The sequence below is a fragment of the Podarcis tiliguerta genome, assembly GCF_965153285.1.
Source record: "Podarcis tiliguerta genome assembly, chromosome: 3".
NCBI classification, from domain to species: domain Eukaryota; kingdom Metazoa; phylum Chordata; class Lepidosauria; order Squamata; family Lacertidae; genus Podarcis; species Podarcis tiliguerta.
In genome coordinates, this window is record NC_139536.1 from 15,892,172 (window position 1) to 15,908,984 (window position 16,813).

Here is a 16,813-nt window from a genome sequence, read left to right on the forward strand (position 1 = left end):
GCAAGTGAAGAGGTCAATTTAAATGAAGTTTCTGATGATGATATTTTATATATTTTCTAATTAAAGGTGCAGTGCAAGTGAACGCACTGTAGACATTTTTCATGCTTTTTTCACTGTTCTAAAATCTTATTTATGTATTTACAGCAGGGAAGTGGTAACTTACAATTTGTGTGTATTGCAAGTACTGATAAGAGATTTTACCACGCCATATTTTACGTCAGATGCAGAGGTATGTTAAGATTCACTGCTTTGCTAGAGCAATACAGGTACACTCCGAGTTAGCTTAAAGTGACTGTAATGTATCAACTATCTAGTTAGGCAGCATTTGCATGCGGACTTTCTGTAGTGCTTTTTAAATGGTTGAATGCTGTTTCTAGCCTTTTAGTGACCAACTTGAGTATCATTGTTAAAGTGGTCTTCATTTTAAGTGTGGACCACAATAATGGTTGAGCTCCTCTCCAAGGTGAATCAAATGAAAGTTAGCAGCCCTGTCTCCCTCGGTGTTCCTATACAGAATGCTTACTGTATTTAAACATCTGAGGGTTGAATCCAGTTGGACAGCTTTTGATCCAGCACATACCTCAGACTTTTGCTGATTCTTCCTCCACATTGCAGTACCTCTTTACAACCTGTTCCAGAGAATTGGGGACACCTTGCAGAACAAGGTGGAAAGCAGTATGGGGCAGCTGAGTTGTGAAAAATAGCCTCCTCCCCTCCTCTTCTTTAGTAGCAGCACCTGCTGGGTCAAAAGCTGTTGGGCTCTTTGCCGTGTAATGAACTTTGACTGGCACTTAAGTTGCACAGAGAACCGAACACCATTTTGTAAAAGTTAGTCTCTTATGCTTGCAAATAACCATTGCTGGCCAGCACATCAAGAGATGCTATATAGTTGATACAGTAAAGTTACATCAACATTTCTAAATAAAAATCATGAGTTTAATTTCATATATACACAATTGATTTTAATAATGTACCGGAAAATAAATTACAGGAAATAACTTTAAAATGCAACTGAGGACAAGGTTTCACAACAAACATTCCCACTGATTTCCCATGGGGGTGAGATTGCAGTGCTCAAGGCAGTAAATATCACAAATATATCAAAAAACTCCAAATTGTGTTGATGCATTCACACATTTACATGAGCCACAAACATTCCTTTACAGGGACTGTACTTTGCCTATCACAGAACCAGGTTTTGCCATAAACTACAAAACTTTGATACAAAATTGTATTTATATATTTATATTTTTTACATGCCCTGTGGTTTCTTAAAAAATAACTAGACACACTGTACAGACAATCCTAACTCATTGCTTTGTAGCTGTAGGCAACGGCTTTTGTTTTTGGATGGATTTTCTCCCCCGCGAGTCGTATTAATGGCATTATATATACATGAAGGCTAAAACTGCAGAGAAAAATCTGCTCTCGTTTCTCAATACGCATATCCTGTAGGACAAGGTCTCCAAAGTTTAAAAGGCAAGACAATGTACACTTGAAGATAGCTTCCTTGGTTACAATTGTTACCTCTAAATGTAATTTCTGTGGAGATAATACACATGCATTTGGGTAATACTGGTAGAAAAGGCAGAAAAGCAAGGAGTAGCTAAATGTAGTGGCTCAAACATGACTCCGCAGCTGACTGCGACCGCTGATATGTCAGCTGGATTCATCATGTTAACGGTTTACAAGTGTTCACAAAGTTAAAATATTTGATGGGATATTTTGTGGCTACGTACATTCTGTTAAAAGATTTCCTTGTATAGGCTTGATAAATTACTTCCCTGAAAAACCCTTTTACAGTGGATATGTTTCTGCAAGACAGAGCCCACACCACCTCCCCCTGGGTACACTAGTGTCATAGCCGAGACCTCACTTTCCTGTTCTCTGTGGCATTGGGCTGTGTCTCAGAAGCAAAAAAAAGGAGAAAGCCTTAAAAGCCATCAAAACTTCTTACCCTGCACCCGCACCCTCCCACAATGTGACGGCAGCAAATTGAGAAGCCAGTCAGAATAATCTACTTCTCTAGAGTCAATGTAAACTTTGGTTTATTGAGTTCTCATTGTACAGCAAGCAAGTCTAGGATGGGCAGGCAGATGAAAGGAGATGAATGGTCAATCTGTCTTTAATCTGGCATGCTGAGACATCTGTTCAGTCAGGCCTGCTTTGAGAGAGTTTGTAACCGATTGTCTCATAGTATCCTCAATCATATTATCACCAAGAGGTTTTATCACCTGCAGCATGAGAAATGTACAAAAATAAATAAACGTAACTCAAAACCCCAAACCCGCTGAAACATAAAAAAAGAAATTAGACAGAACAAAAATTAAAATCATGTATGAAATGCATCCCAAAGTATAATACAAAAAGGAAAAAAAGATGAGTTTGGCTACCAGCATATGGTTAATAATTTCCAGAGCATTGAGTGGTTTCCTCCTATGTAGTATTTGACTGAATCCAAATCACTTTACAATTCCTAGAACGTCAGGTGCAATTTCATACCCTATAATGCATCTTCAACCTGGTATGTTTATAGCATTTATGTAAAGTGGGCCAGATGGTCCTGCTTACTGTCTATACGAGTTAAGTGTGAATGCTTCAGAAGGAAAGGAAAAGAAAAGAAAAGAAAAGAAAAGAAAAGGGTAAAAATACTGGCTAATTTTTCTTCTTGTTATTGTTGGATGAAAGCCGCTGCCGTTGTGCTGAGGTAAGAGCACGGCGAATCACTCGACGTCTAACAACTTCAAAGAATTTGGAACACACCTAAAACATGGAAGCGAGTTGTTAGAAAAGCAGTTGGCAGAGAGCAGGGGGAAGGGGAAAGCAGTCTGGGTGTTAAAGACAGTCCCCACTGATATTCTCACCTTCTTGGGACTCCTCTGAAGCAAAGGAAGAAAGAGACAAGAGACAGGAAGGTGTAAGGTCAGTAGTGAAGGATAGGAGTTAGACACTGAACAAGACAGCTTTTGCTTTCAAAATGTACAGGCTGATCTTGGTAGGCTGGGGTCTGCCTTCTAAATACGAACTGCTGGGCCTTAAAGTTTAGAACAGGTTATTCAAATTCACCAAAGATTTGGAGTGCAGCTTTGACAGTTCTATACCACAATCAACCAAGGTCTTGCACCAAAAGAGAGTTCAGGAACAGTAAAAAAGCTTTCTCTAAATGAAAAGCATCTGGCTATTAGCGGTACAGGATCTGTTGTGTATGCTGAAGATACAGGTTCAGTTCCCAGCATTTCCAGGTCAGGCTGAGAAAACTAGAGAGCTTCTGCCAGTCAGTGTTGACTATACTGAGCAAGATGAACCAATGACCCAACTCTGTACAAGGGAGATTCCCAAGTTCCTGGGCATGGAGCAAGTTTTAATCAACAAAAGGTCATTTCCATGAGAAGAATCAATAAGTGAGAATTTAAAAAACATTCTGAGTAAATCTATAGAAGCTGCTATGTACTATATCCATGGGTGGCTTTGCAGTAGTGGAAGCCAGGGCACCCAATTTTCTAGAGATCCCAATCCTGCCACAGCCCATCCAGCCATACTGCAAGCTGTTTTGGAGTGTCCCCCAAAGTGCAGGGTGTCCCATTCTGCTAGGACAAAGCCACTATTGGATACAACCCTTTATTTCCAAGCCCCATCAGTAAAGGTAAGGTCTCCAGATGCAGCAGAAGGGGTGTTCATTTAGCACATGGGCTACAGAGGTTTCTACTATATTGTCTACAAACAGAACTGTAGCTGGACCACAACAGGACTGCTTGAATCATGTATCTTTGGTAGCTGGTTGGTTGCTCAGGATACTAGAATAGATCAGGGCTCTTGTGCTCTTTCTACACCTTAGTGATATTCAGTACCCAAATCTTATAAAAGTTGTTTGTGGGGGGCAACATCCTAGTTCTATAAAAGCTCGGCGCAACCTTCCTACTCTTACACTTCTAAAAGAAGTGGACCTGCGGCTGCTCCTGGCTGCAAAATTCCAGTTAGCCAGCAGGTGGCAATATAAGGGCATCCTTTTAGTCATGCAACAGGACTCAGTAGAAAAAAATGACTCTTAGGCAAAGTCTAACCTAGGTTAAATAATGAGGGGACTCAACATGTGTACATGAAAAGCCACAAAGTACAAAATCAGAGCCAATGGTGGGCTACACATGGTGTGTTTGTGGTTCATTCTTTACATATTTACAATTCAAGATTCCTCCCATCTCTAGTTTCGGATTAAGGCTACACTCTGAAACACACTTTACTAAGAGTAAGCCCTACTGAACACAGTGGGACTCACCTCAGATAAAACATGCAAAGGATTGTGCTAAGGGAACTATTAATTAGTTGATGAGAAGGCACTCTCAAATGTCTTGGAAGCTGTTGCAGCAGAGCACAATGTATGCTTCTTTTGTTCAGGTTTAATCAAGAATTCATGTGAAAATCTTTTTGAACAAAGAACTCAGAAACCCTTTGCTGAAGTGCATACATACCTTGATGTGGCCAGCCATTGATGGCTCATAGTCCTTCCCCTACACAATAGGAATTTTAATGAAAAACCTACCATGTGCCTAATTAAAGCTTTCTGCTTGTCACATTCCAATTCCAAATCTCCTGCTGACATGTTTATGCACTTAGTCTGTATACCAGTCTTTAAGAACTGATCATTTTATGAACGAGCAATTTTAGTGTGCAGTAAACAAGCCAACGTATGCTACAGCAGACGGTCCTATAATGTACTCAAGCTCAACTTCCATGAAATTTCCATTCAGTGTCATGACAACCAAATATGGAATCAGAACTGCTAGGATCTGTCTTTGGAAAGACAGTTCTTACTTACCAAACCTGTGCCTTTTATGGACACACACAAAGGGAGATGAACTTACATTACTACCTCTGCCTTCTAGGGATTTTCAAAATCTGGTTGTATGATTGGGCACGGAGGTACTACAAATATTCTGGGTGGATTTCAAAGGCTATTTCCACCAGGTTCATTCTCTAGTGATTTATTTCTGGTGTTTGTTCTTCGTTCTTGCAGGAGGGGCATTTAGACCAACTACTGCTCAAGAACAGCAAAGTTGGCAAGTTTCTTCTGGAAGGAAAACTTTTAGATCAAAGGTACCCACCTGATCCCATAGTAGCTCAGCCATCTGATCAATGAGTGTTCCAACTTCTCTGAATTCCCCAGAGTATTTAACGTATGCCCAAGTACAAAGGGAGACAAGAGCGACCCCCATTACAAGGTTACATAGGGTAGCTATGGAGTTCATTCCAAGGAAGCCAGTCAGTCCTGAGATTATGTACATGGCAAACATAACAGCAAAGAGAGTAGCCGGGGTACGGGCAGCATAGAAGAGGTTCTTGCCATCGTTGTGCTTCACAAAGTTTGCATAGACTTCGTCGAGCTCTTCATCAAGCTGGTCCTGGTAACGGCGACAGAAATCCTCACCTCCCATCTTTTTCACAGAACGGAACTGCTTTATGGCAAGCTCTTTTAGATCGAGGTGCTTTCGCTCTAAGTCTGCAGGAGCAATATAAGGCTTATCTCCTCCACAAACCTGTTGGAATAAGCAGAATCGACCTATTAGCTTGCATTATGTTAGAATTCGCCTAGCGTTATAGGGGTGCGAGGGCTACAGGGGTAAATTTATTCAGATGCAGTGTTTATTCTATTGGACAAGGACTGGGAAGAACCAGGTTCAAATCCTCGCTCAGCTACAAAGCTCACTGGATTACCTTGAACCAGTCACTATCCCTGAAGACCAGCCTATCTCACAAGGTTGCGAGGACAAATGAGAGGCAGAGAACCATGCACACCTTTGCAGAAAAGGCAGAATAAGTTTAAATAAATAATAAAAAAAAGAAGAAGGTGAAGGAGGAAGTTTCCCTTCACTGCCCCTTTTAAAAAATGTAGTAGCTCTCCAGCATCACCTTCAGAAAGACGGCTGCTTGTGCCTAAATCAGACTGATGCATGTGGAGCAAGGGCAACCAAAGGGCATTAATGTGTTAATTTTACATCACCTTTATATATATATAGCACCACATAACAGCTCCAGAGCCATTCACGATCCTTCCAGTGTACTAGCTAAGCAATTCATCCGAGGGCTGATGCAGGCATAACATCCATGCTTAAGCGACCATGCTGCGGAATCAGTCTTCCTTGCCAGCTGTCCCCGTTACCTCCCTCAAACCTCAACATCACAATTTGAAAGTTTCTCTGCACTAACATTAATCTTGGTATATTCAGGTACATTTGAGCAGCATTATTCCCCACCCCCTTTAATATTTCCCCCACTTCCTTTTCTGTGTTCAATTTGCAAATAAAAAGTAAAAAGTCTGAGAAGCAGGCAACACCACAGCTCAGACTTTGATTTATTTATATACTGGAACCAGGTGCAAAGAAGTAGCTCACGGTGTCTGTATTCAGAATTAAGGAACAGGGTGCGCCTTTCTCAAACATCCTTGACCATCCACTGCAAATCACTCAGAGATTTATTGGTAGATCTTGATCTACCTACTCTTGGTTTATGAGATCTAAGCTCAAACATCTACCCAGTGCAGAGCAGTTCTTAGATTAAACTAAAAGCATGCAACATATCGCCCATTCACATCAATACCTGCTCCATTCCTTTGTTGTAAGTATCTTTTGCTCCAGCTACTGCAGCAAGGTTGTTGGCTTCTGCTGTTGCCTTAAGTTTTAAAAAAAACAAAGCATAACAAGTGACACTAAACAGCTTGGAGGAGTTTCATTTGTGTCATAGTTTCCATATTTGTGATCTGAATACCAAATGAATGTATTCTTACCATATTTTCATACCCTAAACTCCTGAATCATTACTTGCAACACCCACCCTCTGATGTCAGCTCTTGGACAGAATTGCTTGGCAATCTTAAAACAGTTTTTTGGGCTAGTCTGCCGCAGTTACCAGAAAGAGAATCCCAAAAAACACTGCTTTACGAGAAACCCACACCGAAGAAAGGCACGTCAAGGTACTAGATGGGAAAGACCCATTTAATCTCAGTTTATCTGACAGCACAAGTTGGCTATGTGCAGAATCAGTGTACACCTTGGTTTGTCACGCTGACATTTAACCTTTGTATGCATAAAGCTTCCATTTCAGCATCTAGGTGGGAAACCTCTGACCCATGGGCCAAACTTGGCTTGCCAGGCCTCCCTCATACGTAACATTGGGTGTGGGGCAGGCAAGGGTGGGGCTTCAAATGAACAATTGGGAGTTTAAAGTGGGCTCCCAGTTATTTCGTCGCTGGAGCAGGGCATGCCCCCATCTGAGGCACAAATTTACTCATCTGGGATTTCAATCCCCAAATCTTGAAATGTCTCCATTAACATAGTATAAGAACACAAAAAGAAACTGCAGGATCAGGCCAGTGGCTTATCTAAGTCCAGCATTCTGTTCTCCCAGTCGCCAACCAGAGGCCTATGAGAAACCTGCAAGCCGGACTTGAGCACAACAGCACTGTCCCCTCCTGCAGTTTCCAGCAGTTTTATTCACAAGCATACAGCCTCTGACCATCAGCTGGGCTGATTTGCATTTAACACTCTTGGCATCAGATACCTTTAGAGATGGAAGTGTACAAAACTTTACCTGAAGCATTGACTTAGGGTGAGGCAGCTCCTCTCCTTGATAGATTTTAATATAAGCCTAAAAACAAAGCAAGGTTTTACTGTCTAGTTTCAATCGACTGGAAAAGCAGATTTTAAACACAACGTCCAAAATTCAAGTTCCATTAAATAATATAACTTGATGGATTAAGGTGGTCTATCATGTCCACCAATAATATTAAATGTTATACTTTTTAAGCAATGATGAAGATTGGATTCACTGAACAACCACCATGCTGTAGGGAAGCATAACCATAATTAAAGGTGGTTTTCCTAGGATCATTTTGTTGGGTGTGCTTTTTGGTAGCGCTCTGCACCAATAGATGGGTGCAGCAACACAGTTCAAGGACAAGTAGACCCCATGCCACCCCACATATGCCAACTTTGGGTGATGACAAATCAGATGTGGTTGCCTACTCTTTGGTACAAAACACTGCAACCACCAGCCAGAGCAGCAGACTACTACTTCAAGAACCGGAGTTTGCAGATTACGGTCCTGGATGGTGGACCTGCATCACTCCAGGGGAAACCGGAAACCACTTTGCATCATAAAGAGCAAAACAGCCTAATGAGATATGAGGCAACCTGGGGTGAGTGAAGTTGCCCATATAGCAAAGAGTTAGTTTAATGCTGGAAGAGCCAGGAAAGGAAACAACATCGAAAGTCTCAACTGAAAATTGGGGCCATATAGCTGCAGAAAGCTTCTTTTCTCTAGCAAGAGCATAGTTAACAGAACAGAAAAAATAACTAAGCTTTATGACCAAAAAGCAGCCGTGCCTTTGATTATGCTAGCCATAATGTGCAGAAATTGCACACTACTGTATTTCAATGGGTCTCTGTCACTTAACAGGACTTTGGCCTACAAGCTGAAGGGCTTACAATAGGTTCGCTATTTTAAAGAACTGATCAATGAGCACAAGTATTTGCCTACCTTGAAATATTGCACAAGATCTCTACATGTCACCTTCGAGCCACTGATCTCTTTCTCTACCAGGTTTTCAGGAGCAAGCAGCAATGGAACCAGATTCCGTAGCTCACTCTTAAAGTCGTCATCAATGTCTAGTGGAATCAGTCACAGAAAAGGAGTTGCAATTTTGCCGCAATTAACAAGACACTCCTTCTCTCCAGAGTCAGTGGCGGCTTAACATGATGTGAAACACCCCAACTCAATAATTGGATATCCAAAAAGAAAGAAAAACCTTAAAACCTTAGCCAATGCTGAAGGTTGTTTCATTGAAAGATTGCCAGTCCTTTATAACAAGGCTATCCAAAAACCAGAGGAGCAGCAACAGCAGCGCTGCATCGATTTGTGTTCTTGAATCAGAAACACAGGATAAGCAAGATCTTTATTGTCCCAGTTTATTTCTAAAATGATGTGAATGTTAGACCTTCGTTCTCTAGCAAGTACTCACATAAAAAAATTCAGTCGCCTAATACATGCCCTGGCTGATGGCTACTTTGCTGGGCGCTCTATTCCAAGCACAGAAGACGTGAGCAAAAGCTTATCAGTGAAATATAAACATTGCTTCAGGTGTGTGTAAGAGTTTCTATTTATGCCCATCAGAAAGAATATAAATAAAAATACAGCATTAAAAATATGCAATGATAGGCAGCTGCTGTTTTTCAAGCATGTCCAGATTCTGTTGAAGCTTTCCCCCACCCCCAAGCTAGCATGCCTATACAGTTCTAGTATAGTAAGTTTCTCAAAACAAAAGCCCAGTTCAGATGTAATGGGAAACCATGTTGGCAACAGTCTGGCTTTGTTTCCCCTACTCCACTTTCATTCCTGTGTAAGTTTCAATCAAATATCCCATTCACTGTTGTCAGCAGCGTATAAAATACATTTCAAATATATACACTAGTGCCCCCCCCAACACCCATCAGCTGAATATTTGACTACAGCATTCAAACAGAATTTATACTAACATCTCCTTCTCCAATAAGCATATTACTCTATATATCAGAGCTCATCCGTACTAAATTTTAGAATTATGTGCACTTCATCTACCACCTTCAGTGGATTTGCACTTGAATACAGATTCAAATCGGTAATCTATTAAAGCCAGGAATACAAATGAAAAACCTCATACCGTTTAGCCGCCCATCAAAGCTTGGGTTTGTTGCGACTTTAAGACCAGGATGTGGCAATAGGAAGCAGCCAAGGTTACTGAAACATGAGTGAATGTGCTTCCTTACATTCTGGAGCTCTTCGTGCTGATGCACCTTAACCTACAAGAAATACACATTTTTCACAACACAATCTTAACACAGATGTTATACGTCCTTCTGGCACCACAGCTTAGTATTATTTTATTACAGAGAATATTAAAGCTGACCTAATCCAAAACAATTGCTTTTAGGTTCTATGTAGTGAAGCTCTCATGAACCAAGTTCTCGTTTGTTTAGGAACATGGTCTTTCTTACTAAGGATTTACTGCTGGTCATAGCTTACCTGTAACCGTTTTTCTAGAAATTGTTTTCCTCCAACTAAGCCATATGGATGTTCATAAGGATAGCTCCAGTCTCTAATTAAGAACATTAGTGTCTATATGAGAAAGACAAAAGTAACCGTCAACTGTTGCCCTGGCCAACAGAAGAACATGCATAACTAGAAATACTCAGAAGCTGAACAAGTAGGATTTTAATCTCTAAAACACAAGTAGCCTGAAAATGCCACCATGGAAGCTGTAGTTTAACCACGGCCTTTCCATAAAAATTATACACCAACTGCTTTGCCATGTGTACCATCATTGCTTAATGTGCACAAGGTTTGGTCACAAAAAATGGCTTTTGGTTACCATCAACAAGTCTGTTAAGGCCAATAGCTTTATAGCAGACTGAGTCAACACTATATGAACTTTGAGAGGAACCTTTACCCATTATGGCTTGGGCAACTTACACACAATCACCATGAAACACGTGATGGAGCCCAGGGAAAATATGGCTGCCCTGATCTACACATACTATCAATGTGTAAAGTTAGGGACTATGTAGCCCCCTTAAATATTTTGTTGAAGTTGGTATATGCTATGATTAATGCTTACTGGATTCTACTGTAATGTGTGAAACTGCCCTAAGATGTTAAATATACATACAAAAATTAATTAACTATGACCAATATAATCATGCTATTACCTGAAATGGCTTTTGATAAATTTCTTCCATAGCTAGCCTTCCGTACTCTGTAAACAACTATAAAACGAAGCCATTAAGCATGCATCGAGAGTACAGAAACAAACAGTACTGCAACACATGCTCAGACAGACATTAAAGTAGCCCAATACTGGATTTCAAGTCATTATTCATCATTGTTAGGTGCTTGCACTGACCAAGCTTATAATACAAAGGAAAGCAATATACAGTCATACCTTGGTTCTCGAACAGAATCTGTTGCCGAAGTCCATTTGACTTCTGAAAACATTCGAAAACCAAGGTGCGGCTTCCGATTGGCTGCAGGAGCTTCCTGCACTTAATCGGAAGCTATGGAAGCTACGTCGGACATTCGGCTTCCAAAAAACGTTTGCAAACCAGAACACTCACTTCCGGGTTTGCGGCGTTTGGGAGCCAAAATGTTCAAGTCGCAAGACGTTTGAGAACCACAGTACAACTGTATTCCAATCCATTAATAAGGCCTGCAGTACTAAACAACTTTTTGCCTGCTTCCACTGTCTTGTGACTCAACAGTAATCCTCTGTTTAATAGGAGCCAACCTACTTTTGCCAATTGTGGCAATAAAATGACTACTATAAATACATTATACTATACAATATTTCTCCTTTCTAAAAAGAAAATGAAAAACTGCTGCATTAGCCATTTGCGGTCACAATGTTCAGTATGTCTGGGAACACCTCCCTTTAAAGCTGATAACTGAAAAATGAATCGACTAGCTTGTACCATAGGCAGCTCTAAAAATTGTGCTCCAATCTGAATATTTACCAATTCTTTAATTTTATCTTCTAGCGGTATGTACCAGCAGTGCCCACCTCCCCATATTATCTATGTCAAGGTTACTTTTGACCCATGCTGTCCGACTTCAAAACTATCTCAAAACCAGAAAGATCATCTTTTAGTGGCAAAATCACGATGCTTCCATTACTCTTCCACCAAGCAGCTCTACCAACCAAATAATTTCATTCTTCAAACGTAGCATCCTTCTGTTGAATCATCATAGTATTTTCCAATAGGAGCCCAAATTTAGCAGAGCCAATTTGGACAAAAATTCCATAACTGCTTAGAACTGCATAGAATCCAATTTTTATTTTTTTAACAATCAGTATACTTAAAAAATAATAATGAAGACTAATATCTCAGAAGTAAAGGGCGGGGAGCCCATTGCAATGTAATGGCTATGACCTTCAGCATTCTCTGCTGTGTCCTATATGCACATCAGGTCTTTCAACATCCCATCACTCTTCCTACTTCTAGTAGCAGCTACATTCCAAAACAGCACTCCTTGAGATCAGCTACTAAAGGAAGTTTGCCAGATTCTGCTTACGTGAATATTTTCCCCCCAAGAATTCTGACCCGTCCTATTAACAGGTCAACACTCAACTCAAGGCTCAACTCAACTCAACACTAATTATAATCCAAGTTCTACAGTCATGTTCCTTAGTGGGAGATCGTCATTGTTTATGGACATATTTACCTGCAAATGCTGAAGATCATCTTCTTGAATGTTCTGTGATAAATTGTACACCTAGAAAACACGTTATTAGTTTTTTTACATTTCTGCAACAGATTTTATACATTTTCCTATTAAAAAATACACTAGCACTGAGTGAGTTACTACCCAAACTAACAATCAGGGATGGGGTCACACTGTCCTAAATCCTAGTCAGAATGCTTCACATCAGAAGTAAAAAGGGAGTTTTTAAAGCAAAGCAAACACTAGCATGATCATGTCAACTTTCTCAAGCTGCCTCGTGTCAAAAGTTAATAAATGCTAACCTGTGACAGCCACAGAAATAAGGAATCAAAACCAATGGGATTTGGGTGGTTAACTAAGAAGACAGAGCCCTGTTGCTAGGTATTATGTGGTTGGGCATACATCAGATGCCAGAGCTCTTCAAAACACTCCCCAGCTTAGCAATGGTGAGCATTTCTTCTCATTTTAGTGAGTGCTAAGGCACTTTCCTTTGTCCAGCAAATATATGATTCTGTTTAAAACATAAAATTGTAAAAACAGAACCAATGCCGAATCAAATTAATTCTCTAAAATCGTTTGGCAAAACTGAAACTATTTTCAATAGGCACTGAAATACCAAAATTGTCGATGTCTGCCTTCATAGGAACAGTTTTCCAAAATACTGGTGACACCGTTCTAAAAACCTTACTGAGGGTTCACAATCAATGTCCAGATCTAAGACTGTTTAGCTTTTAAGCAAAGCTGCGGTGTCATATGGCTTCAGACTGTGCATTTTGAAGCTGTAGCCTGAGGATATTCAGAGGCTACCACCACTTTGAAAAACATATATCCTTAGCAGTGTTCGAAACTCCCATTGTTCTAGGTGCATTTTGAGACAGGGAATTTCATTAGTGCAAGCAGTTTCTGAGCTCTGGGCATACTACTACGCCTAAGATTTCAGATTAAAACTGCAGAGTAAAAGAAAAAGAGGACCTTTTTCTACCTCCCCATTTCCAGCTACTCCAAAGACTGGAGAAGAGACTCTCTTAATAATATTAGGGGGGTGGACAGGGAAAGGACTAATAGACCATGTGAAAAATGAACATAATATTTTAGCTGTGGCTCATTCATTTTCAGCTTTTATTCTTTTTATTAAAAAAGCATGCCTAGACATTCCGTTGTGGCGCCCATAACCTAGGTTTAAGGTGCCATTTAGCTCCTAGCTTTCATATCTCAGTTTTAAACAAGGGTCCTTACCTGGACCGAACTCGTCATGGTGCTCAAAGCAAATACAGTTGCACAGTCTTTGATAGTTGATTGGCTATCAAAGGCACCTTGGGTATCCATTAGCAATACTGCAACCTAGAGGAGTGTTGCCATTAAAACGAAGAAGCAAAATTATTAAACAGGCAGTTCTGACATCTCTATGCTAAAAACTTAAGCTGTCCCAGCTGTCTTCTATTAAGCCATCTCAATTACCTCAATTTGGCTGTCATAAGATATATTCCACCAGCCAGAGACTGCTTTATTGGCAGCCTAAGGACTGGCCAAGTAACCCAGCCACCTTTCACTCTGTTGCACTTTGGTTTTTTTATACAACATGTTTATGCACTAGACGGAACCAGGATCCTAACTAGATTCTAAATATGGCCTAACTTCTGGGGGGTGGGGGGTCGGGCTATTGCACACACTGTTCAAGTCATAAACAGGTAAGCTTTAAGATTACCTTATCAGCTTCATGCAAATGACATTCAGTAACAAGTTGTCTGCGTATCTTGTTTCAACTTTACAAAATGGCAGCGCTTTTTCCCGAAGTGGCAGGAAATAAGATATGCAGAAAACATGGTAATAATATAAAATATATTAAGCTAATATTATTTATTTCATAACGTTTATATGCCACCTGATTGCAATGAAACAAAAAACCAACCCCTCAAAGTGGTTTACAAAAAATTATTCAACTCTTGAGGAGAGAGCCAAGGTTTGCCACAGTCACACCCAACGTACTTCAGACAGTAAACACCTGCCAGCTATTTAAAGTAATACCTTTGTCCCATCAGGCTTGGGAATTACGAACACTTCACTCCAAATCTGAATTCCAGTTGTTTCTCTCTCACACCCTCCTCTCCATGTAAACCCAGTCAAAGGCTCTTGGCTTCCACCTATCCAAGAAGATGATTCCTGTAACAGGAGTCACATACTTATTCAGTGTGTTAAAGAGGTTCTAGGTAATCTTACATTAGAACATGTAAAATAACTAGTCAGGGGGAAATCTTATTTCAATCAAAAAATGAATGTTTCAGTTTTGCGGAATTTTCAATACCAGTCAGAAGTTAAAGTGACTGCTCTCAAAGAACACAATTCTTGGTTTCCCCCCCATGTTACTTCAAGGACAGTACAAGCTTTCTACATTTATAGAACCTGTAAAGAAAGATCCTGCTGAGTTAAGATACCCCATAATCTTATTTGCATTTCTATTCATATTACGTTCCCATAAAATCTTGTAACGGTGTTCCATTTCTTTGGCTTTTGTCAGCACTTGCCAAGCAGTTTGTTAAAGTATTCTGCCCTACCCTTTAATAGATCTACGCTTTAATATAACCAGGGAACCAACTTCACAATGCATAAAGCAATATTCAATGCTAGTTATACACAAAATAAACCCATTTAAATCAATGGATTTAAGTCATACCTATTGATTTCTATAGGCCTACACACGAGTATGGCTTGAGTCACTATCATGAATAATGTTAACTGTGCAAGAATCAGCATGCGGTTTTTTATACAAACCCATCCATTTCAGCTCTATCAATCAGTAAAGGCTTGCATACGCGCATACACACACACACATACCTTTTAAACAAGATGCAGGGAATTCCAAAGTGGCTCTCTGTACAAGTGCGTCCACACTGAAGAAGTCTAACCTATCTGCAGGAGGCAGCATGTATTCCTAAGCAATTCTCCCATCATGTCTTTGATGAGCTCATAGCAATTTAAGAGGTCATGGTTAGTACTAGTGTTCTTTCCAGAACTGCTGCCTGACTCTCTCAGCTGCCTAGATGCCTAGATAGAACATCAAGAGACGCAAGAAGTGTCCCTCTATCACTGAGCTCTTCCCTGCTCATAAAGGCACTGCTTGGTCACCCATGTTTGTACCCAATGCTCCCTTAGCATAGCAAAGTATTTCAGCTCACAGAAGGCAAGGCAACTGATTTTTGCCAGTTTTCCTCCCTCCTCCATATTTTGGTGTTTTCAGTGGCCCTGGGATCTACAGTGGATCAGACAAAATTAGCTAATAATCCTGCAGGTGTGGTTGTGTTTCCCACTACTGCAAAGTAACCACTGGACATAGGCCATATTCTGCATGTTATTCTCTGAAAAACCACTTACACTAAACTAATTTATACCAAAATAATTATGCCTTTTACTTCCAAAGTCAATTATTAGATCACTCTGTCGAAGCCACAAGAGTTTAAGAACAAACTGGGGTTTTAAAAGTTTTATTTAGGAATGCATTACAATGAACCCTAAGAATCAAATACCTTAACATTTCCAGTTAAAGAGTAGGACGTAAATGTTTTCAATAAAACAGACTTGCATTCAAACTAGTTTGAATTTTCAAGCTGGTGTGCTTTAAGCTACTCACCTTGTTGTACATATACCTAAGCATAAAGTCCAAGAGAAAAGATTTGCCTTTACGGAATGCGCCAGCTACAGAAACAACTACTATATTGAGATCTCTTATGTGTTCCTGAAGCAAAATTCTCTCCAACACTGACTCATCCAGTTCAAAGTTATGATCATCTTCATGAGCAAGAACAATTTGTATTGGGCGTGGCTTCTCTGGAACCACCTCTTCATCAGTATCCAAAAGGGCGTTCTCTTCTGCGTCCACAAAGTTTTCCCCTAGGAAATAATTTTTTTAACATTAGTTACATTCTATTTCCAAATTCTGTTAGAATATTTCTGTTCATTTATACATTAAGTGAAATGGAACGTAGGTTTCTTATCACTAGGAATGACAACTTGGTAAGTCATCTCAGAACAGCTGCCCCTTCAGCAAAATTACCTTTTTCCTCCCGCTTACCACAGCAAGTCTAGAAAATATTTTCAACCTGGGAAGCAACTTTACAGTTTGGTTTACCAAGTAAGCTCACATGCATTTTAATTCTGTGTTAAGCCCCAAAACTAAGCAAACCACAATAAAGAAGACCTGATAGTCTCGTTGTCAATATTAAAGAAAACTATATAGTAGTTCTCTGTCTAGCTGAATTACATCAGTAGCTTTCAAACTTTTCAGACCTGGGACCCACTTTTACCCTAAACACACCTTTAGGAATCCACTTCTTAAATTTCTTACCATATATTTGAAAGGTAGTAGTTCTGTTGTGCTCCATCTTGGGTCAGACTGAGACCCAATTTACCAGCTGAAGAACCAATGAACTAAATGGAATGCAACAGAACCTTCTGGTCCAAAGCCAGAACCACAAACCTGCTCTCATGGATGGCCAACTTTCTCCTTCCCACCATGGGACATTCAGAAAGCACGCTTCTTCCTTCTAGCCCTGCGTCAACTTACAGTAGAAGGACA

General features: G+C 40.2%; 1 protein-coding gene across 3 annotated transcripts in view; it reads right to left on the reverse strand.

Annotated features, from left to right (window-relative positions):
* Positions 1-914: 914 nt before the first annotated feature.
* The window catches only part of ATL2 (atlastin GTPase 2), a 29,463-nt gene continuing 13,564 nt past the window's right edge, over positions 915-16,813 (reverse strand). Inside the window, exons 2-14 of one of the 3 annotated variants that reach the window (XM_083432879.1) lie at positions 15,869-16,128; positions 14,269-14,403; positions 13,480-13,584; positions 12,244-12,294; positions 10,734-10,790; positions 10,051-10,143; positions 9,689-9,827; positions 8,530-8,657; positions 7,582-7,638; positions 6,592-6,663; positions 5,100-5,531; positions 2,865-2,879; positions 2,253-2,763 (exon numbers count right to left, since the gene is read on the reverse strand). In XM_083432879.1, coding sequence (XP_083289005.1) covers positions 2,656-2,763; positions 2,865-2,879; positions 5,100-5,531; positions 6,592-6,663; positions 7,582-7,638; positions 8,530-8,657; positions 9,689-9,827; positions 10,051-10,143; positions 10,734-10,790; positions 12,244-12,294; positions 13,480-13,584; positions 14,269-14,403; positions 15,869-16,128 — 1,652 coding nt within the window. In that variant the 3' untranslated portion in view covers positions 2,253-2,655. The other 2 variants (XM_083432880.1, XM_083432878.1) reach the window with 2 other exon arrangements.